Genomic DNA, 23,990 nt, shown 5'->3' on the forward strand with positions numbered 1-23,990 from the left:
GAAGGGGGTTCTCTTCCCCCGCACACGTTGCGGAAGGACGCGGAGACTGGGTCGCGGCCGGGGGACCCACGGAGGGGTGAGGGGCGCTCGGGAGAGCACGGTGCCCCAGCAGAGGGGGCATAGCCGGGGGCAGGAGTGGGAGGCAGGCCGCTCTCGCCGGGACTGCAAGTAGAGCCCCTCTCAATGTCGCTCACACCACATCAGAGTCCCGCGTTCTTCTACTGCGCACGCGTGGTGCCCCCCATTGAACCCACACTATGCGCATGCGCAGTATTCCCCCTTCCTCCCACAGGGCGGGTTTAGTGCTCTGTGATCCGAGGACGCGCCTTGTGCGCGTGTCCCTACTGTGACGCATGCGCACCCTCACCCGTATCGCCTCTGGACAGGTCGACCTGTCTTACCCCCAGCGCATGCGCAGCTCTGCTCCTCCATCGGGCTCCGCCCCGCGCCTCCCGCAGAGCATGCGCAGTTGCGTAGCTCCCGTTCGGAGCGGCTTGTGTGACAGCGGCGGCGGGAGTCAGCGAGCGCCCTGAGGAGGGAGGCCCCGAGCCCGCCGGAACCAGCCGGGGCAGGCGGCCCCAGTCTCCGGCACGATGAGTATCGAGATCCCGCCGGGCCTGACCGAGCTGCTGCAGGGCTACACGGTGGAGGTGCTGCGGCACCGGCCGCCCGACCTGCTGGGCTTCGCCGCCGACTACTTCACCCGCCTGCGGGATGCCCGCGACCAGGAGGCCGCCGCCGGGGCCCGCAAGGGGGTCAACTTCGACGGGGAGCCCATGCAGACCGAGTCCAACGGCGAGGAGGAGCCCGGGCGGGACGACGAGGACTCCGACTCCGACTTCGAGCGTAAGGGCCGGGAGGGCGGCGCGGGCTGGGGGGCGCGGGGGGCAGGCGGGGCGGAGTCCGGCTCCGGGGGCGGCTGGCGGGGCGGGGGCGGGCACCGGGAGCCGTCCTGCGGGGGCATGGGGGCAGCAGGAGAGGGACGCCCCCTACGGGGGTGCGGCTCCACCTGCCAGGCTCCGGTGCCCCCAAGAGCCCTAACGGGAGGTGGGGGCAGGAAGGGGAGAGGCAAGTGGTCTGGGCTTGGGTCCCTCCGTGTAAACGCTCTCCTCGGGTGCGCGGTTCCTTATTTCCGACTTTTTGCGGTGACAGTGATGGGCAAAGCGAAATAGCGACTGACGGCGGTAAGGCTGGTAATCCTCTGACCGCGAGTGCGTCCCTCGGGAAATGAGGCACAGTGGAGAGGAACGATGGCAGGGGACTGTCGGGGTCCCCCTTTTCCTAGCTAGGGCAGTGGTTCTCAAACTTTTGTACTGGTGACCCCTTTTACATAACAAGCCTCTGTGTGCGACCCCCCTTACCAATATGTAAAGAAGTGTTTTTAATTTAACACCATTGTGATTGCTGGAGGCAAAGTCGGGTTTGGGATGGAGGCTGACAGCTTGCGATCCCTCATGTAATAACCTCACAACCCCCTGAGGGGTCCTGACCCCCAGTTTGAGAACCCCTGGGCTAGGGGCTGTCAGAGGGTTATTTGCCTGTCAGCATTCTTCCCAGGCTGTGTGTTCTCCACTCATCCTCCTGCAATCTTTCGTTACTGAGAGATCTGTTCCATGAATTCCACAACAAAAACCTCAACAGTCCTCGTCCCTCCCTAATATCCTGGGTCATTTTAGCTGCAGATTAATACAAGACAGGGTGGTTTGAATGGGGGAAGGGAATCTAGGGCTGCTGTAACCCACACATTATGTCCCTTCAGACATGAGCTTGCATTGGTGTGGAGTCTGCTAGTAATTGTTTCTTAGCTTCCTTTGTTGGGCTTTTCTATCTGTGTTTCTTTGCCTTTTGTTATCCATACTATTGAGAAGCTACATATTTGGGTTCTGAAGTGTTCTGCCCCATAACAAGTAGATATGCAGTTGAAAAGGCAATTTGCTGTACAAAGTTAGGCCTTTATTCCACTGCGAGAGAGAGATCCCAAATAAATTTGTGAGTCTCTAAGGTGCCACAAGGACTCCTCGTTTTTTTTTTTTTTTTTATCCTGGAGGACGTAGTCAATTGTAAGCAGCTACCCAGTAACTGTCAAAATGGTACTGTAGGGTCTGACTGGAACCATCAAAGATTGAAATGTCCATACTGCTGAGTATGCAGTATGTAAGTAAGTTCATGTGCTTTTGTGCAGCCGTTACAATACTTACCACAATATGGTTATTTAAGGATAGAGTTGCAACCATAACTGTTTTCCCTTGATTTTGAGTATGAACTTGGTGCTTGATGTTTTTCTCTGTTTATTTAAAATTACACACTATTATGAAGAATTGAAATCTGTTGCTAACTTTATTACCTGGATTATTAAAAGCTGAAAATTCTAAACATCTAATATCCTTTTCTCCATTTATGTGGGTTTTTTTTGGGTAGTAGTGGTGGGTGCTGAGCTCAGTGTACGTAATAGGATACATCCACATCAGCATCCCAACAGTGTGTGGGCAGTTGAGTTTCCTAAATAATCATAATTAGTTTAGGGCATCTGATGCTTTTTTCTTCCCTGGGGAACTTTCCTTCTCTGTGCACCTGGTGGAGGTGGGAAGGCTCGTATGCTTTTTTTGATTCCTGTCCTGAGCATGTATAGGGCAAGAGTGAACACTTTTTAAGTGTTTACCCCCTGAAAGAATCCTCTGCTCTGCTCTACTGTTGCAGTGAAAAACAAGGTAGTTACGTATTGGAAGAGCAGGTAAAAATTTACCTGCTTTAGGTCTTGTACAGAGTGCTTCCTGGCTTAATATCAGAAGTTTACAAAATGCCATCTTTAAAGCACCATAGCACCTTTTTTTTTTGGGGGGGGGGGGAAGCAATCAAAAGTTTCAAGTCCTTTTAAAGTGTTATTTTCTATAAAGTGATATCAGGTAATAGAGCAAGCATTCAATCCACCTGTGAAGGATAAATTTTGGAGCCTTTGTAGTCCTTTTAATGGTCAATAATAATTACTTTGCAAACACTGACATAGTTAGATCTGTTAATACTGTTCGCATTTAAAATCTGAGTTGCCTTTTATTTTCCTGTACTGTACTAGGTAGGCTAGATCTGTTTTCTGTGTTTTTGGGGTGGGGGAGAGAGCTCAGTGGTTTGAGCACTGGCCTGCTAAACCCAGGCTTGTGAGTTCAATCCTTGAGGGGGCCATTTAGGGAACTGGGGTAAAGATCTGTCTGGGGATTGGTCCTGCTTTGAGCAGGGTGTTGGACTAGATGACCTCCTGAGGTCCCTTCCAACCCTGATATTCTATGATTATGGAGTTTGGTACACTGAATCAACTCACTTGAGCAACTCAAGTGCAATGTCTTCATCAATTTAATTATTTTAATATTTTGGAGGAGGAGAACAAATGGGTATTGGTGCTTGTTGATGTGTTCTCTTCAAGCTGTCAAATGCAATTCAGTTTGGGTTTGTTTCAGAGCTCTCTTTGGTGACATAACAGCCTCTAACATTAAAGTGCTTTAACATTTAGCAGCATATTCACTAAATGAACAAGTACCTCCATATTTCATAAATCTTTGGAAATAAGGAATGCCACAAAGCATAGTACTGTTAGCCCCAATTTGCTTTTTTTTGGCTGTTAAAAGTAAAATAACTCTTTTTTTACAGCAAGCTCTTTACACGTATTTTGCAACTTATTTGTGCTATTGCACGTTGTAATGCTAAAACAGTCCAAGAGATGAACGTCCTATTTGTAAAGAACATTATGTATGGGCACTACCACAATAAATAATAATCATTAGTGCTAGAACTACTACTTTTACTTTGATGTTGTTGCAGCTAACATCTATGTGCCTTAACTTTTTGTAATCACAATATTATTTTATACCCAGCTGTGGCTTTCAGAGTCCAAAAAGAAATAAGATATTTTGGAAGTGTTTAAGGAAGAACAGGTCTTGAACAAGAAGAATAATGTATATGTAAAAGAGTAATGGTTATACATGAGACAACATCTTTGCATCCAAGAACCAATTCCTACAGATTTAAGTCTGAAGGATTTAAATAAAGGTAACTCCTGTTAGTGTTAATGGAGTTATATTAAAATTTTCCTTGCATTGATGAGACCAGCTTAGGGGATGTAAAATATTTAAAATAAGTATAGATAGATACAGTGCTGTCGAATTTAGTTAAATTATGTATCTAGTACAAGAGGAAATTTTGATAGGTAAACTCTTGAATACAATCAGCAAATACAAAAAAACTGAATCTGATGAAAGGGGACTCTGCTGCTTGAACATTTGGATAATTATGTATGCTAATGTGAAATGGATAGAGGTTTTCATTCTCTTTACTTTTGATTAGTGATTGTTATGGGCTGGCATGCCCTGTGTTTAGGCTATGAAGAAAATAGTAATAAGCCGTGTATTTCCTTTTTGTTCTAATCAGGTTCTTGGACATAACATGAAAGCTTTGGCTGTGTGTCTGTTTGTCAGGTGTGATGTGTTATCCAGCTTTTATTCTTTCCATATCTGTATTTGATTCTTAGTACAGTATTTCCTTTGTTACACAATTGAATTATGCTTCATACGAACAATGCAACAGTTAGGGAATCTTCATTTACATGTTAATGAAGGTGTATCAAGAATCTTTAGCAACGCAAAGGGAATGTTTGATTAAAATGCTAGCAAAAAGGGGGAAGGAATACAAGCCAAAAGAGAGAGAAACAGCTTAGAATATTGAGATATCTAAATATCTATTTAAGTCGGCAGGGTCAGATGAAATTAATCTAAGGGTACTTAAGGAACTAGCTGAAGCGACATCAGAACTGCTAGCAATTATCTTTGAGAATTCATGGAGGGCAGGTTAAGTCCCGCAGGACCGGAGAAAGGCAAACATAGTGCTTGTCTTTAAAAAGGGGAACAAAGATGACCCAGGGAATTACAGACCAATCAGCTGAACTTTGATACTTAGAAAGATACTGGAACAAATTATTAAACAATCACTTTGTAAGCACTTAGAGGATAAAAGCCAGCATGGATTTGTCAAGAACAAATCATGTCAAACCAACGTATTTTTTTTTTGACAAGATTACTGGCCTAGTGGAGAGGAGGGAAGCTGTAGACTTGATATATCTTGATTTTTAGTATGGCTTTTGACAAAATCCCCTGTGATGTTTTAATATGCAAAGTAGGGAAATGTGGCTGAGATGAAATTACTCTAAGGTTGGTGCACAATGGGTTGAAAGATCATACTCCAAGTGTTGTTATCAATGGTTTGCTGTCACACTGAGAGGGAGTATCTAGTGTGGTCCCACAGGGGGTCATTTCTGGGTCTGGTATTATTCATTCTCTTTGTTAATTACTTGGATAATGGAGTGGAGAGTATGCTTATAAGATCTGTGGGTAACACCAAACTGGGAGGGGTTGCAAGCACTTTGGAGGATGGGATTGGAATTCAACATGACCATGACAAATTAGAGAATTAGTTTGAAATCAACAACATGAAATTCAATAAAGATAAGTGCTAAGTACTACACTTCAGAAGGAACAATCAAATACACAGTTACAAAATGGGGAATAACTGTCTAGGCGGTAATACAGTTGAAAAGGATCCAGAGGTTATAATGGACTCAAATTGAATATAAGTCAGTAATGTGCTGGAATTTACCTAATATTAAAATCTTTAAACAACAGCAACAAAAAACCACCAAAAAAGACCAAACTAAAAACCAATAACCCTGCCTTATTCTGCAATTGCTCTAGTCACAAAAGAGCAAAGAACCATCTTTATTGTTGTGAGTTAGAGTTGGTTGTTTTTTTCTAGATCTGGATAAATGGCTTGATGAATTAATACAAAGTTTAAATTTGATCAGATTTGCAATACAGTTCTAATTTTACACTATTGGGAGAACTCACATTTACTTTAGCCTTCTGCTGGGGGAAAAAAAATCTCTCTTGTAAACTAAGTCAAACTTCAGATACAAAATGTTGATACCTTAATAGGACAATTGAGATTTCTGATACAAATCTAAGCAATATACAGTGGATAGTAGATGCTAATCTCTCCTACAATAAGACATTTTATAAACAGCGCTGTCACAGGGGCAGCTCTGTAGTGCCCCATTTTGCAGGGCCAACCATGGTACTGCAGCTGCTCCCTACCTCTGTCTGAAAGCTACGGGTGCGTGCCTGGAGCAGGATAGCCCATGCCAAAAGCTCAGCATCAGTTTTAACAGTTAAGTAAAAATAACACACTCAGAATTTGGCTGTTTGTGCCTTTAAATAAACACAACTTCAAACGCAAGTGCTTAATTGCAGTGCTTGACGGCAAGACCCTGACCTAGTCCTGGGATTCTGAGTTAGCACTGACGAGCTCTTCCTCTGTGCCAGCACTGTCTCTGAGAAGAAGCAGCCAGGCCTTCTTAATTAGCCTGCTGGCTCCTGATTTGTTAGTGTCTCCTCCTGGCCCTTCCAGTCCTGTGGAGGACCAAATCCTGGTAGCCTGGGCTTGAGTGGGTTTTCCTTGAGCAAGGGGATGTCAGGGCTCCAACACCTCCAGTAGCGGCCAGAGAAGGCCTAGCAGACCCCATCCCAAGCGCCTACTGGTTTGGCTTTATTTTAAGCCCATATTCATTTTTTGTTCACCATATCTCAGTCAAATACAATCCTTGCTTTTATTTATATTAACTTAATAGTCTCTTTTGATGACTCATCTCATCCTGGGAACTTATTTTATGTTTAACGTCCTTTGTGCAAAATTACTTCACTTGTATTCTCTATTTACTTTGTTTCCTCATTTTTTAATTGAAACCTAATTTTTGAAGCTTCTCAACTTTTTTTAGTTTAATATATTGATATCTCTTCTACACTAGCATGTTTGGAAGCTTCAACTATATTCTCTCTTTTCCAATGAGAATAATCCCACCTCCCTTTATCTATCTTCATATTTTACCCTTTTCAGCCCTAGTGTTATAATTATTGCCCTGTATGCATTGGCTCTAAGTCAGTAGTAGATTGCCTATGTAGATACTCTAGCTCTACCAAATGAAAGATTATTCACGCCCAAGAAAAGTGTCATCTTCCACAGCGCAACCCCATGCATTTTTAGAGTATAACAGGGATGTTTTAGTTTTCTTTGCTCAACTGTTGCCATGTAGGTTTTGCAAGCTAATATTTTACTTTCCTCTTTTCTCCTTGGTTAGCATATTTGTTAGGGGACATTTAGAACAGAACCTTTTTAAAAAATGGATATTTAGCTTTCTTTACATAAAGAACAATCTGCCTGCTGGTCCCAAGCAATAATGAAATCTTTAATCAGCTCCCCAGCCATCATTCTTTCATTTCTGCTTGCAGTTGGTCCCAGGATACTAGAGAGACAAGGTGGGTGAGGTAATATCTTTTATTGGCCCAGCTTCTGTTGGCGAAAGACAAGCTTTCGAGTTACTCAGAGCTCTTTTTGGAACCTTATGTATTAGGAAAATGTGTCCAGGACCAGTTGTGCAAATAAACTAATGCTGTCAGTGACATGAATGCAAGCAGTGCGTTTTTTAAATGGTGAGTCTTGTCAAAAGTGCTATCAACTGGAACAGTTGCAGAATTAGCCTAAAGCAACTTTGTAAAACTTGGTTGCCTGTGGTGAGTAATCTTTTAGATCTTGAATATGGGCTAGTTATTCATGGCAGTTTTATGAGGCTGGACTAAAGTTTATGTAATGTATTTTTTTACATTACTGTGAACCTACCGGTACTTAACAAAAAGATTCTTTAAAAGCCTATGGAGCTGAGAATTGGCAAGATTAAAACAAGAGTGAGTAAAGATTGATGATATCAGATGATCCCAACACAGGTGATATGTGGCAGACACTAATGCCTTCACAGAGTTAACCTTGCAACAAAGCCCGATGCCAACTCTGTCCACATATCTATTCCAAGTCACACCATCATAGGACCTAATCACATCAGCCATACCATCAGGGGCTCGTTCACCTGCACATCTACCAATGTGATATATGCCATCATGTGCCAGTTATGTCCCACTGCCATGTACGTTGGCCAAACCGGACAGTCTCTACGCAAAAGAATAAATGGACACAAATCTGACATCAGGAATCATAACATTCAAAAACCAGTAGGGGAACACTTCAACCTCTCTGGTCACTCAAAAAGAACAGGAGTACTCCTGTTCTTTTTGCGGATACAGACTAACACGGCTGCTACTCTGAAATCTGGTCACTCAGTAACAGACTTAAAGGTGGCAATTTTGCAACAGAAAAGCTTCAAAAACAGACTCCAGTGAGAAACTGCTGAACTTGAATTAATATGCAAACTAGATACCATTAACTTAGGATTGAATAGAGAGTGGGAATGGCTGAGTCATTACACAGATAGAATCTATTTCTCCATGTTAAGTATCCTCGCACCTCTTGTCAACTGTCTGAAATGGGCCATCTTGATTATCACTACAAAAGTTTTTTTTTCTCCTTCTGATAATAGCTCATCTTAATTAATTAGCCTCTTAGAGTTGATATGGCTACTTCCGCCTTTTCATGTTCTGTATGTATATATATCTCCTTACTTTATGTTCCATTCTATGCATCTGAAGAAGTGGGCTGTAGCCCACAAAAGCTTATGCTCGAATAAATTTATTAGTCTCTAAGGTGCCACAAGTACTCCTCTTCTTTTTGCAGAGTTAACCTGGTGTCCAAAACCACTTGATTTCATTCAGGATTGGCTTGCTTTAATAAACAGTTAGAGTTGCTGAGCATGAAGGGCTAAGATGCCACATTGTTTGTTTTGCATGTCCATAAATCTGCCTTAACCTCTAATCCTATTAATAAGAACAGCTGACAACAGTGGCTTGTAAGAGGCAGCACAACATTTGTTTTACTAAACTACAAAGTCTCTTAATCTCTAAGAAATAATTTCTAAGGTTAGCTCAAGAGTCTTCAATATCAACCATACCGGGAAAAGATAAACTACTAATCAGCTCTTTATAAAATTGCCAATTGATGTCTTGCTAGAGTAAGCTAGAACACTAATATAAAAAGAGAGAAATTGTTTTTAATCATACTATTATTGTAGGAGAAGCCCAAAGGTTTTTCAGCACAGGTAGGAATTCTAATGTTCCACCTCTAAAAATGTTTTGATAGTGAGCTGACTAACCAGTGCAGGCCAAAAGCTCTTGCAAAAGATTTTTAAAAACTGGAATCGTTTCCTCTTTTGCTGCTTTGTGATTTATAAAGACACCCTAAAGAGTATTTGTCAAAAACAAAAAAGGTGGCATTTATTTTTTAACCTCAAGAATGTGAGCTCCGGTCTTCCCTATGTGGGAGAACCTTCTGGATGTCACGGAGGGTGTATATTAGCTCTCAGACCTTAATCAGAGGGACAGGGATGTTGAATCTTTAAGAAGGATGTCTTTTCTTCAAAGTTTTAGTAATTGAATTTAATAGGTGTTAACAAAACAAAAAACAGAATTTCAAATAGTTTGACTAAAAACTTCTCTTACATTTGCTCATTTTTCATTCATGACTTTTAGTACCATTTCACTAGTACAGGTTGAACCTCTCTAGTCCAGCACCCTTGGGACCTGCCCAGTGCCGAACCAGAGAATTTGCCGAACCATGGAAGGTCAATATTGTAGCGAGCGGGTCTCTCTTTATTTTTATCTTGCTGAGGTGAATAAATGGAACAACTCTTGCAATACCGCCTAGCCAAGGCTTACCGTCTCTCTTCATAACAAAGTGTTAGTATTGTTACACAATTTTACTGTGTTGGCACAAGGAAATAAGTAGATAAAGCATAAAAAAACATAAAATTGTGCAGACTAGAGAGGTTCAACCTGTAGTACAGGGGTCTGCAACGTTTGGTACACGGCTCGCCAGGGTAAGCACCCTGGCGGGCCGGAGCAGTTTATTTACCTGCTGACCTGGTAGGTTCGGCCGATCGCGGCCCCTACTCGCCGTGGTTCGCTGTCCCGGGCCAATGGGGGCGGCGAGAAGCAGTGTGGTCGAGGGATGTGCTGGCCGCGGCTTCCCGCCGCCCCCATTGTCCTGGGACGGCGAACCGCGGCCAATGGGGGCCGTGATCGGCCGAACCTGCCGCGTCAGCAGGTAAATAAACTGGCCCAGCCCGCCAGGGTGCTTACCCTGGCGAGCCGCGTGCCAAACGTTGCTGACCTCTGCTGTAGTACAATCACCACAGTCTTCTAGGGTAGAAAAACCCTCAATTTCTAATGTAAAAAACCTTTCCCAGACCTTTTACCCTTCTCGTAAAACAACAAGAACAAGTAGTTAAGGTCTGTACACATCATAAAAAAAGAATGAAAAAAATCTCGGGGGAGAGGGGAGGATTACAGACTAGAGACATGGGGAATGGGAGGGAGAAAAGACAAAAATCTAGCATATATTAGAAGAACGGCCATGCCACTGGGTCAGTCCAAAGGTCCTGTCTTCCAACAGTGGCCAATGCCAGGTACCCCGGAGGAAATGAACAGAACAAGTAATAATCAAGTGATCCATCCCCTGTTGCCCATTCCCAGCTTCTGGGAAACAGAGGCTAGGGACACCAGTTTGGGTGTTAACCTAGTCTTCCCCAGTTTGGTAACCACGTTCTCTCTTTTCAACCCCCCTGTATTTTCAGTGGGATACAGTATTCTTTATTAAGCGCTTGTAAATTGTTGCTTTGTGCTGCTAAGAAAGTGGCTACAGATGAGGTGAAGTAATTTTGTATATAGTTCGTGAAATGCTTTGGAATTCTTCAGGAACAAACATGCTAAAAATATATTATTTATTAATGCTGAACATTTTAGAATAAAAAATTCCTAACTCAGTTTCATCCATTAAAAGTGCAGTGTCCTGCATGTGCTTACTAATATTTATCAAGTTTTATAAAGAATTTTAACATATACGTTTAGTGCTGCAGTGGGATTAATACAGTAGATAAAAATCTTCTGGGATCAATCTGAAAGCTAAATGGGTTTATATGAAGGATTACTGCAGTGCTCTTTACAACAAACTTGTTTATATAAAGAGCTAGTGTTTACATCTGAATGATAATCCCTTGAAAAAATTTTATGGTGGGAACTGTAACTTAACTTTATAGCTACACAAATGCACCCCAGCTTTGATTGCTTCCAGTGACTAAATTAATAAATATGAATGTCAATCAAATAGACATGAGGTTTGTAGAGTTATGCTATTTTGGCTTATCTCTTCTAGTTTATTTTCTGAAATTTTCACAAGTACCACCAATTCTACAAAAATGGCAAGGTGCGAAGCACGATGTGTCGTCTCAGAATGCTCTTAGCAGTGTAACAGATGACTTACGAAGAAGGCAAAGACGTAGTTTTGGGAGGTAGGTAGTGAGTATTTCTGAGGAATATTATACAAGATCCATCCAATGGGCATCACAAAAGGGCAGTAAGGAGACACTAATCCCAAAGTGTCAATTCTGCTTAAAGATCTGTGCATACTGAGTCCTTGTGAAGTCTTGCAAGAGAGAGACCTAAAAGAAAATATATATAAACTCAGTCATTTTGTCAAGCTGACATCCTTCCCTCAGCTGATGCAGTGTTCGGTGGTAGGTTGTCACAGATGTTACGGTCAGGGTGCAATTCTACATGGGTAAACTGAATTATTCTTCCCTCTCTAGGGAAGATTTACTAACTTCTGCATCCCACTGTGAAGACAAGCAGATGGAGGGGACTGAGAGGGAAAATTTTGTCTTATCTTATTTTTCGTTCTTAGACCTATGTGTCAGACAGTCTGGCGTTCCCTCAAAGGATGGCACTATGTCCAGGGTGTTTTTCTGGCTAATACTCATTTGTTGAATAGTTTGAAAGAGAAGAGGGTGTTCCATCCCTAAACTTCATGTCAAGGCTCTGCTGCAAATTATTTGAGCTGAATAGCACTTTTAAGTTTTGATGCAGGGTTTTTTTCAGCTTTGGAATTTACCATTCTGGAGAATCCTAAGACTTGACAGAGTTTAAGGCCAGAAGGAACCACCAGATGATCCAGTGATCTCCTTTATGTCACAGGCCACTGACACCCTAAACCCAACAATCAAAATCAGACCAAAACATCACAGCCCACTAAAGACTAGGCTGTTATGTGCCACAGGGATAAAATAGGAGGGACTGAAGTGCACCAATGCCCTGGCCCCTGAAATGGCATGAAAATGATTGAGATACCCAGAGAATCCTGGCAAGTGACTTGCATCCACCTGGTGCAGAGGAAAATGACACCCTCCCCCCCAAGTCACTGCCAATCTGGTCTGGGGGAAAATTCTTTCTCAACTCCACATATGGTGATGCTTTAGACTCTGGAAATGTGAGCAAGAACCAGTCATCCAAGCACCTGAGAGAGAATGGTCGGTGCCACTTCAGAGCCCCACCCCATCCAGTGTTCCACCTCTAGCCACGACATTCTCTGATGCTTCAATGGAAGAGACCAACCCCTACCCCTCTCTGACCCTCCCCCTCCAAAAAAAAACATTGGAGGTGCAGGAGGAAAATAAAATTCCTTTTCCAACTCCTGCGGGTGGCCGGCTAAAGTCCTGAGACATGAGTTTTAAGGAATGTAAAACACAAACCAGAAGTGAGCCTCAGAGCTGTGGATCCTGTGCCCCACAATCAGAAGCAACTTGGTCTTACTGTTGCACTCCTACATTTACCAGCTCTTAAAACGAATGAAGTGTTTTGCCCCCACAACTCCTCTTGGGAGGCTGTTTCAGACCCTCGCTCTCTGATGAGTAGAAACCTTCATTTAATTTCCAACCTGAATTTGTTCATGGACAGTTATACCCATTTGTTCTTGAGCCAGCATTGTTCTTTAGCTTGAATAGCTCTTTACCCTTTCTGGTGCTTGGTGTATTTATAGAGAACAATTATATACCTGTTCAGCCTGCTTTTTGCTAGGTCAAACAAGCCAAGCTCTTCCAGTCTCCTCTCCTAACATAGGCACTCAGTTATCCTGACCATCCTAATTGCTCTTTTGTGCACCTGTTCAAGAAAGATTAATTCTAATTGGAACATGGGTGACCAGAATTGTATACAGCATTCCAAAGGAGATCTTACCAGTACCTTGTACAATGCCATTATTACTTCGCTATCTCTGCTGGAAATGTCTTGTGTAATGCATCCTACATTTGCTTTTTTCACAGCCTCATCACATTGGTGGCTCAGAATAATCCTGTGATTGACCAGCACACTCAAGTCTCTCTCCTCTTCTGTTGCTTCCAGCTGATGAGCCCCCAGCTTATAGCAGAAATTCTTTTTAGACCCTAAGTTCATGACCTTATACTTTGTACTGCTGAAGCTCTCCAGTTTTTCTGTTACTCCCATCTTCAAGGTCACCCAGATGTTGCTGTATAATATTCTGGTTCTTCTCTGTATGGACGGTGCCTCCCAACTTTGTATCCGCAACAAATTTAATTAGCACACTCCTCCTCTTTGTGCCAGGGTGATTAATAAAAATATTCAATAAGATTGGTCCCAGGACTGATCCTTGATGAACTCCACTGGTAACCTCTCTCCAGTCCGATGCTTTGATCAGCCTACTTGTGTCAATTCATCAATGTTTGTAAGTCTCTTGGATCCTACAGTAGTGGAGGCTGTAGGGATGCCTCTTAAAAAAAAAAAAAATATCACACTCATGGTTTTAGTTTGTCATTTATTTTTGCAAAAAAAAAAAAAGACAGATTCCTAAATCCCTGTTTTAAGGGGCTAAATCTTTGTAAGTCCATCTTATCTCTGATTACGTGGATTTTGATTAGATCAGTTTCTGAATGCTTGAGTAATATTTTGATTAAATACTTCTGCAATTTCATGTATATACCATTTTTTAATTGGATTTAAATATGGGTTATCTCTGATATAGGATAATTAGACTGTTGTTCAAATGAGGGTCAACATTCCCTAATTACATAGGCCTCCAATCTTGCATTTTGCTCCACATGAGTAGTCCCTTGTGGAGTCTCACTGAAGTCAGCCTTATTTCTCACTGTTGGAAGCTTTTGATTACTATGGATATAGTACTTTGTGGTTTAATTGCGGATAGTAATGTGAGGGTGCAATTCCTGGGATATGTGTTTACTTCTGTACACTAATTCTTTTTTCTCAGGACCTGTATAAGCTTTTGTTTGTAAAATCTATGAGGAGTTAACATTTATCTTAGCATTAAAACAGACTTGTAATGTGTACTGTGTGCTGCAAGTTGCTCTGTAACAGTGGCTTGATGTTGCATTTACTAGGCAAAATATATATTTTTCTTATGGGTAAGATTTGTACATGGCAATGATGATGTTTTTAGTAACAATGAGCTAATCTGGAATTTGTACCTTACAGTAGGTTGCACCGCTGCCATTAAAATAGTATGACATACATTTCTGATAACTTTTATAGTGCACCTCCAAAGGTGAAGATTTCAGCGGCTGCTTTGATCTTTCTGCACAAAATCAATTATTCAGGGATAAATCCCCATTGATTTGTAGTACTCAGTATAAAGCAATAAATGGTTGCTGAGCCAAGTAGAACACCAAAGCAAAGTTTCTCAGAAGTGTTTTACTGAGGGTATATTTAAAAGCAATAAACTCTAATACAGAACATTTTTTCTTTTTTTTTTTTCCACTTGAGAGTATGGAAGTGTCTTGATCAGCATTTTTCTTTACTCTGAAACAAAGGTGACTGAGTCTGCTTTGAAGGTGACTTGTAAAGGAGAAATCAGTCATTCTGCCCTTTCTGCCTGTTCTCAGTTTATAAAAAGGACTTCAACAACAACAAAGAAACTGTCTGCTTTTTCTCTTAGAAATATTAGTAATACCAAGTCTCGTCTCCTGTGCCTTTAATGGGGGATTCCTGGGAACTGAGAACTAGAGTGCAGCTTTGTGAACCCTCAGTTTGAATGGGTGAGGGCTCTTTCAGCTTTCACAGAGAGCTTTTTTCCCCACATGTTCACCAAATGTTTGGGTTAAATAAGTATTGATAACAAGCTCTAAAGAGTCTGTTTAAAACACCTTTATCTCTAAATTGCTCAAATTTGTCTCTTATGATGTTGGCACTTGAATATCATGGAGATAGGAGCCTTCAAAATAATAAGTAATAATAAGAGTAATAATTCTACTAGTCCTCCAGCAAATGTGGAGAAGTCAAAACCTGGTATTTCTAGTGTAAATACAACAACAGAAAACAAAGCATATTTAATATCTTTCAGGCCTTTTTAGCTGTAAGAGAGAAGCAAAATGGGCACAGACAAAATGTACAAAAGCCTGAGTATGGTCAACTCTTCCACTACTATCAATACTGAGAACTAGTTGCAGCATTTGAGAAACATATCCAATGTGACTATGTAAGGAATAATACATAGCCTTAAGCTTTTATTAAAAAAAAAAAAGCTGGAATTAGTTTCTAAATTATTTGAATTTTCCATGACAATGGACAACATAGATCTTTAAATTTATAATTTTTATACAGTTTATTTCCCATAACCGTTCCCATCTAAATGGTAAATATATTCAGTTTTTGTCATGAATGTTTGCCTTTAAATTCATCTAATGATATGGAAGTTTGGACTAAATCAAAATTTTTAGAAGCTGTTCACTCTTACCATTCAATGAGAATGGTAGAAAATAATTGCCAAATGAACATAAGAGAGGCCATACTGGGTCAGACCAAAGGTCCATCTAGTCCAGTATCCTGTCTTCCGACTGTGGCCAATGCCAGGTGCCCCAGAGGGAATGAACAGATTAGGTAATCATCAAGTGATCCATCCCCGTTGCCCATTCCCAGCTTCTACCAAATAGAGGCTAGGGACACCATCCCTGCCCATCCTGGCTAGTAGCTATTAGATGGATCTATCATCCATGAATTTATGTAGTTCTTTTTTGAACCCTGTTGTAGTCTTAGCCTTCACAACATCCCCTGGCAAAGAGTTCCACAGATTAACTGTGCGTTGTGTGAATAAATACTTCCTTCTGTTTGAAATTAATAGACAGCAGGTTTAAAACATTTAGTGACCCCTAGTTCTTGTTATGAGAAGTAGTAAACAACACTTCCTTATCTACTTTCTCTGCACCAGTCATGATTTTATAGACCTCAATCATATCTCCCCTTAGCAGTCTCTTTTCTAAACTGAAAAGTCCCAGTCTTATTAATCTCTCCTCATACAGAAGCCATTCCATACCCCTAATCATTTTTGTTGCCTTTTCTGAACTTTTTCCAAGTCCAATATATCTTGTTTGAGATGGGGCGACCACATCTGCATGCAGTATTCAAGATGTGGGCATACCATGGATTTATATAGAGGCAATATGATATTTTCTGTCTTATTATCTAGCCCTTTCTTAATGATTCCAAACATTCAGAGGCAGAAGAAGATATTGATATCAACACAGACACCCCAACTAAGGAAGAGATCATTCAAGCCATCAAATCCTTAAAAAATGGGAAAGCTCTTGGCAAGGACAACTTAAATGCAGAATTGTTCAAGGTAAATCCTGAGTTAGCAGCATCTGTCCTGGCCCCTCTGTTTACATCAATCTTGGAAAGGGAAAAAGTGCCAAATGAGTGGACCAATGGTGTTATAATGAAGATACTAAAGAAAGGAACTCTCTGTGATTGGAATAACTGGCGTGGTATCACAGGTGTGGTATCACACGCTCATATGTGCCAAGCAAAGTATTGTGTAAGATCATAGTTCAGCGTATATCAGAGGCAGTTGATAGCGTTCTCAGAAAAGAGCAAGCCGGTTTTCGGAAAGGGTGTGGATGCACAGACCAGATCTTCACTCTACGAAACATAATAGAACAGTGCTTAGAATGGAAACAGCAGCTCTACATAAACTTCATAGACTTTGAGAAGGCTTTTGATAATATTCACAGGACCAGCCTATGGCACATTCTATGGGCATATGGAATCCCTCTCCATATAATGAACATCATCAAAAGCTTTTATTTCAACTTTACATGTAGTGTTGATTACAGTGAGCTCAGTTTTGAAGTCAAAACAGGAGTACATCGGGGTGTATCACGTCTGCAATCCTCTCTAACATTGCCATCGACTGGGTAATGCAGCGTACAACAGGAGACATGCCAAGAGGCATTAAATGGACACCCTTCTCATCCCTGGAAGACCTGGACTTTGCAGATGATGTCGCTCTCCTATTACAAGAAAAAACAACTTAACTCAACACATTCAGCCAACAAATTGGACTGAAAATCAATCGTAATAAGACAGATATCATGACTTTTAATATTGCCTCACCATCACCAGTACGGATAGAGAATCATGTTCTTATCAATGTAGAAACATTCACATACTTGAGCAGCACCATCAGCCAGGATGGTGGAACAAGCCAGGACATCCAGAACAAAATCAGTAAAGCCAGGGGCACCTTCAGGAGCTTAAATACTGTCTGGAAATCATCAAAATATAACACCAAAACCAAATTCAAGATTTATCAGAGCTGTGTACTTTCAACATTACTTTATAGTGCAGAATGCTGGGGAATGAGAAAGTATGACATATTCAAACTGTCTTCATTGCATACAGCCTATCTCAGAAAAATCCTCCGTATCTTTTGGCCCAGAACAATCTCAAACCAAGATCTATTGACACAGTGCAGCCAGGAGGATATGAGCTCCATCATTGCCAGGAAGCATTGGATTGGCCATGTGCTTCGGATGGAAACTGATTCCATCACTAGAGTAGCAATAAGATGGACACTTGAAGGCAAACAGAAATGAGGCCGCCTGAAAACAACATGGCAAAGAGCTGTGGAAACCCAGCTGAAAAACCTGGGGCACAGCTGGGGAGCCATTGAAAGACTTGCCAGAAACGGATAGGAGTGGAGGAGCTTCGTCGCTGCCCTAAACACCAGAGGTGTAATGGGAACATGATGATTCTGAAAACTGACCATTTATTCCTACCCTTTGTTTCCTATCTTTTAACCAGCTACTGATCCATGAGAGGACCTTCCCTCGTATGCCATGACAGCTTAGTTTTTCGCATGAAGTTTATAGTTTACCTATACTTTCTATTAGACAAATTTAAACTTCTGTATTTTCACAAAATCGGGGAAATAGTTTGGTTCCTCTTAGAACTATTTCTGTCTTGTACTGAAATGAGCATGGTATCAGTACAGCCACTTACAAATTTATCAGTAATTCAGTATATATGGTTTCAAGGCACATTGTGTATAAAGACCTGAATCTATTTTAGAAGTTTCCTCTCTCAGAATGTCAGATCCTTTATTCTCACCTTTGTTCTTGAACATGGTCTTTTGCAGTGAACTCTAATACATCACCTCTGTATTTCTCCCCATTTATCAAATATTTAATAGTCTGTAGTGAACTATTTTATTTCTAAGACTTCATTATTTTTACAACTGTATGATAGAACATTTTACTGCATTATAACATATTCTAAATTATAATTCAGTTTTAATTGTCAAAATGAACAAAGTTAGCCTGGTGCTGTATTATCCTTGCTTTTTTATTATGTTTCTGATTTTGCTAATTTGCAATGGTTTTCTGTCACTAGTGTAAATTAGTAAAATTGCACTGTAAATTAGTAAATGGTTGAGTAATCCAGTGACATAAGCTCTAGATACTGTATTACTGGTGTGTAAATCAGAGGTTCCCAGACTGTGGTTCGTGGCAAGTCACTTGTTGCTGGCTCTCCCCACTTCCATTTGGTCTGTTCTCAAATGGGAGGGAGAGTTGCTGTGGTTCACTTTTTTTTTTCAAGGAACAAAATGCTAAAACAGCTAAAATTATACATTTTTCTTAATATTTTTTCCTGGTAAGCAACTGCTTTAGCTCTCCCATGAATGTTATGCTATTGCAATTGAGAGAGGCAGTGGTCCATGTGATAACAGATGGGAGGGACATATCCATGAGACAACGGTGTGGTCCACCTATAAAAAAGCGGGACTTCCCTCTAAGTAATGTGAACAAGATTGGATGGAGGAAAAACTAACCCCTCGCTCCACAAAGGTCCCTTGGAACTAACAAAGTGTCTGCAAAATTCACCCCTGCCATTTTGCTTGGCTTGATGAATCCCTTTACCATGCTTCATCCGTCTCCTGCATTGTAAACTGTTCAGAGCAGAGACTGTATTTGTACATATCTAAAATGTCTATCATACTGGTGCAAATTAAAAGGGTGAAGTTACCATCATGAAAGTCTTTTAATAGATTGCAATATTGGATCAGTCATTAGAAGCTATGAAATTGGGTTTTAATGGAAAAATACATTTGCTGAATTTGCATGGCCATTTCCAAGCAGGGTGTATACAAATGTATACAAGTGACCTGTTACAGACAGCGACAGGGTCAAACTGCTCCGAAGGGATTAAGGGCTGCCTGGTAGGTGCTATGGTAATACAAATAATAAATAAAAATAATATGACTCAGCAGGGGATTGAAGGAAGTGGTGTGTCCTCTTTCAGGGGCTGAGAGAAACAAGGAGAAAGGTACTGCAACCTGTTTTGTTTTATGTTACTTCATGAATGTTTTGTGTATGAATAATTGTACCCTGAGGCCAGGGCCTGAAACAGACTCTGGCATGGCATGGTTCATTCCTGAGCTGGTGAGTTAGCCCACCAGCTTATACAATCGTAACTTTATAGGAGTGGAGGTACTTGTGACGAACTGGGACTGTTCTTGCTGGGGTGTGGGAATGCTGACAGGGGAGTGTGACTAGGATGGTCTGCATTGGGGGATGGGAGTCGGCCCGAGGGAACATACCTGAGCTTGTAACATGAGAACCCAGGAGGGGGTGGGAGGTCAGGTGACTCCGGGGCCCGGGAAACTGAACAAAGGCTGTGGGAGGGGTCGCTGAAAGCAGAGTGCTGGAAGCAGGCTGGAGAGATGGCTGGGAGGCAGAGATGGCTCTGACCCCCCAAAGGGGCTGGGCTGGCATGCCCTGGGACCCCAAGCTGGACCTAACTGAGGGGGGCCCTGTTGTCTGTGCCTGCAAGACCTGTCTTGGACTGTATTCCTGTCATCCAAATAAACCTTCTGCTTTACTGGCTGGCTGAGAGTCATGGTGAATCGCAGGAAGCCGGGGGTGCAGGGCCCTGAGTTCCCCAATACTCCGTGACAGTACTTTCTTCCTATTCCTATGAAAATGTACAGTACAAAGTTTCTGTGACACCTCCAGTTGTTTCATATTTTCATAATGAGGGTTCTCTGTTTTCAGCCGAGCACTTTCACATGAAGATCAAAATATTATGCTTAATTTTCATATCTGTATACATTTTAATTAAGTATTGAATTTTTGAGTTCATGTGTATTCTTAGCAGTAAAAATGTAAAAGGTAATTTCTCAATGTATTTTTTAAATAATCTCAATGGAATGCTTATGATAAAATTGAAATGTTTTTCAGTTGAATCCATTTTTTTTGTATACTGTCTCATAATTTTTTAAATTTTTTTCTGGTACACAAAGTCTTTCATTATAGATTACAGCTTTAGTACTTCCCAAATAAGGATTTTTAGAGTCTGTAAATTTTAAATCAGCCATATTAAGCGATTACTTAGAGATTTATTTATATTAAATATTTGCCAAAACAAATTTATATCTGGATTCCATAAGACCCTTCTATAAATAGTTGTGGAAGTATGTTTATGCATTTTTTAAAAAAGGGGCTCTAGTAGCTTATTTTATTGCTTTGTTGGTCTCTCCTGGACTCTTGCCAATTTGTCTATATTTTTCTTAAATTGTGGTGCCCAGAACTGGACCCAGTGCTCCAACTGAGGCCTCTCCAGTGCCAAGTAGAGCAGGACAATTACTTCCTGTATCTTACACTTGATGCTCCTATTAATACACCCCAGAATATTAACCTTTTTTGCAACTACATCACATTTTTGACTCATTCAGTTTTTCATCCACTATAATTCCTGTAGCATTTTCAGAAATACTATTGCCTAGTCAGTTATTCCCCATTTTGTAGGTTGTGTATTTGATTTTCCCTTCTTAAGTGTAGTACTTTGCACTTGTCTTTATTGAATTTCATTTTATGGATTTCAGACCAATTCTCTAATTTGTCAAGGTTGTTTTGAATGCTAATCCTGTCCTCCAAAGTTCTAGCAATTCCTCCTGACTTGGTGTCATCTGAAAATTTTATAAGCATACTCTCCACTCCATTATCCAAGTAATTCATGAAGATATTGAATGTCAGACCACGACAGACCCCTATGAAACCCCGCTAGAAATGTCCTCCCAGTTTGACAGCGAACCATTGATAACTACTCTTAGAGTTGGGTCTTTCAACCCGTACGCACCCACCTTACAGTAATTTAATCTAGATCACATTCCTTAGTTTGTTTATGAGAATGATATGCAGGATTGTCAAAAGCCTTACTAAAATCAAGATAGTCACATCTGTTGTTCCCCCCCCCCCCTCCGCCTCCACTAGGCCAGTAACCTTGTCAAAGAAGGAAATTAGATTGATTTGGCATGATTTGTTCCTGACAAATCCATGTTGGCTATTCCTTATAACCCTATTATCCTTTAGGTGCTTATATAGTGACTGTTTAATTTGTTCCAGTGTCTTTCCAGGTATTGAATTTAGGCTGACTGGAAGAGAATTGCTCAGGTCCTCTTTGTTCCCCTTTTGGAAGATAGGTACTATGTTTGATCTTTTCCAGTCCTCTGGGTCCTTGTCTGTCTCCATGAATTCTCAAAGATAATCCTGACAGTTCTGAGGTTGCTTCAGCTAGTTCCTTAAGTACCCTTTCATCGGGCCATGATGATTTGAATACATCTAATTTGTCTAGATATTCTTAAACTTGCTCTTTCCTTATTTTGGCTTGTTTCTTCCCCATTATTAATATTAATTGTGTTGACTATCTGGTAACCATTAACCTTTAAGGTGAAGACTGATGAAAAATAAGTACTTAACACTTTAGGTTGCTTGAAGCTGTCCGTTATTAGCTCTCCTTCTCTGCTAAGGTAACCTATGGTTTCCTTTATCTATCTCTTGCTCCTGATATATTTGTAAACACTCTTCTTACTACCTTTTATGTCCCTTGCTCGGTGTAACTCATTTTGTGCGTTAGACTTTCTGATTTTGTTTATGTGCTTGCACTGTTCTTATGTACTCCTTAGCAATTTGCCCATGTTTCCACATTTTGTAGTATTCCTTTCTGATTTTCAGATCATTAAAGAACTCCTGATGAATCCATATTCGCTTCTTACTATTCTTGCTATCTTTCCTTTGCATCAGGATAGCTTGCTGTTGTGCATTTAATACTGTCTTCTTAAGAAACTGCCAGCTCTCTTGACCTCCTTAGATTTTCTTCCCATGGGACCTTATCTGCTAGTATTTTGACTTTGTTAAAGTCTGCTCTTTTTGAAGTGCATTGTTATAATTCTGCTGCTCTCACTCCTTCCTTTCCTTAAAACCCACTTTTACCCAAAGTGCATTCTACCTTCAGAAGCACAGCACAGAAGTAAGGGTAGCAGTACCACAACTCCCCCCACCCCCGCTACAATAATTTTGCGTGCCCCCCCCCCCAACTCCTTTATGGGTCAGGACCCCTAAAATTACAACACCATGAAATTTCAGATTTAAATGGCTGAAATCATGCGATTTATGATTTTAAAAATACTATGACCATGAAATTGACCAAAATGGACTGTGAATTTGGTAGGGCCCTAATTATTGTATACTTTTTAATGGAAAAGCTGAAGGTACAGAATCTGGAACTTGCCTAACTTCACTGTCTAAGGCCTAGTCTACACTTACCGGCTGGTCCGGAGGCACGCCATCGATGTTCTGGGATCGATTTATCGCGTCTGGTTAAGACGCGATAAATCGATCCCGGATCGATCCCGGAAGTGCTCACAATCGACGCCGGTACTCCAGCTCGCCGAGAGGAGTATGCGGCGTCGACGGGGGGAGACTTCCGGCCGCGTCTGGACCGCGGTAAGTCCGGACTAAGGTACTTCGAATTCAGCTACGTTATTAACGTAGCTGAATTTGCGTACCTTAGTCCGAAGTCCGGACTAAGTGTAGACCAGCCCTAAGACAGCTACAGTGTTGGGAATAGAGTTGGATCCTGACTCTGTCTCCTGTTCTAAACTATCTAGACAACACTGCTTCTTATCCTTCTTGTAATGCCACTTTTACCTCCCAATGAGCAGCTGTTTTGCCGTTCTCTGTTAACTTTTGTCTGAGAGGGTTTGTGTAGTGTTCTGCTACTATGGAAAAACAATAGAGCAAGTGAATCATGCAAGAAAAATATATTTGTGAAATCAGTGTGTCTTTTTTTTAAAAATATACATGTGTGTAAATGCATTTTTACCTAAGATTGTGATATATATTTATAAAGATTTTTGTTTTTAGCTTATTTAGTGCTTATTTGACAGCATTTTATGTACACTCAGTTTCACTGCCCCCTCCCCCCATGCTGGTGGTTAGTCACTTTGCCCTGTTTGTGAGAGCCTTCCATCTAGTAAAAGGAGAGAACAATGCTTTAAACCCTAGGAAAATGCAATTATGTAAAACCATGAATAGGCAGAGGGACTTGGGTACCTGAAACTACTACTAACTCATTGTTTTAAGGATGACTAGATGTATCATTATTCATGTTTAGAATGACTTGTGTGACACGAGACCTGGTCTGTTCTATCCATGCTCGCTTGTTCGTTGAGACTGACCTTTTCTGTTGTTCACTGCTTTTACGTGTTTTGATATGCAGTATATTCACTTTTTATTGTCTCAAGCTTGACAATGTAATTTCAATCACACTCTATTTGTCCATCTAGCCTGGTCCCCAAAACTTTGATTAGAAGTTATATATTAGATGTTTTCCCCAGTGGAAGCTATGTTGTCATGTTACATTAACTTATTAGGCTGCTCTCTTTGAAAATGATGGCTGAATATAAATCCTGTTACCAGCTGTTAAGTAGCCCAAATTGATGGGTAAACAGTATATCAGATGTGGATGGATTGGAAGACTGCTGCAGGATATTAAGTATTTGATTTTCAAAATACTGTCTATACCCTTGTATTACATTAT

General features: G+C 41.1%; 1 protein-coding gene across 1 annotated transcript in view; it reads left to right on the forward strand.

Annotated features, from left to right (window-relative positions):
- The first annotated feature begins 455 nt into the window (after positions 1 to 455).
- PRKAR2A (protein kinase cAMP-dependent type II regulatory subunit alpha) overlaps positions 456 to 23,990 on the forward strand; it is a 114,383-nt gene continuing 90,848 nt past the window's right edge. The window contains exon 1 of the mRNA XM_034775360.1: positions 456 to 846. Within this exon, the coding sequence (XP_034631251.1) occupies positions 594 to 846 (253 nt within the window). The 5' untranslated portion in view covers positions 456 to 593. The remainder of the gene's footprint in view (positions 847 to 23,990) is intronic.

The sequence above is a fragment of the Trachemys scripta genome, chromosome 7 (genome assembly GCF_013100865.1).
Source record: "Trachemys scripta elegans isolate TJP31775 chromosome 7, CAS_Tse_1.0, whole genome shotgun sequence".
Classification (NCBI taxonomy): Eukaryota; Metazoa; Chordata; order Testudines; family Emydidae; genus Trachemys; species Trachemys scripta.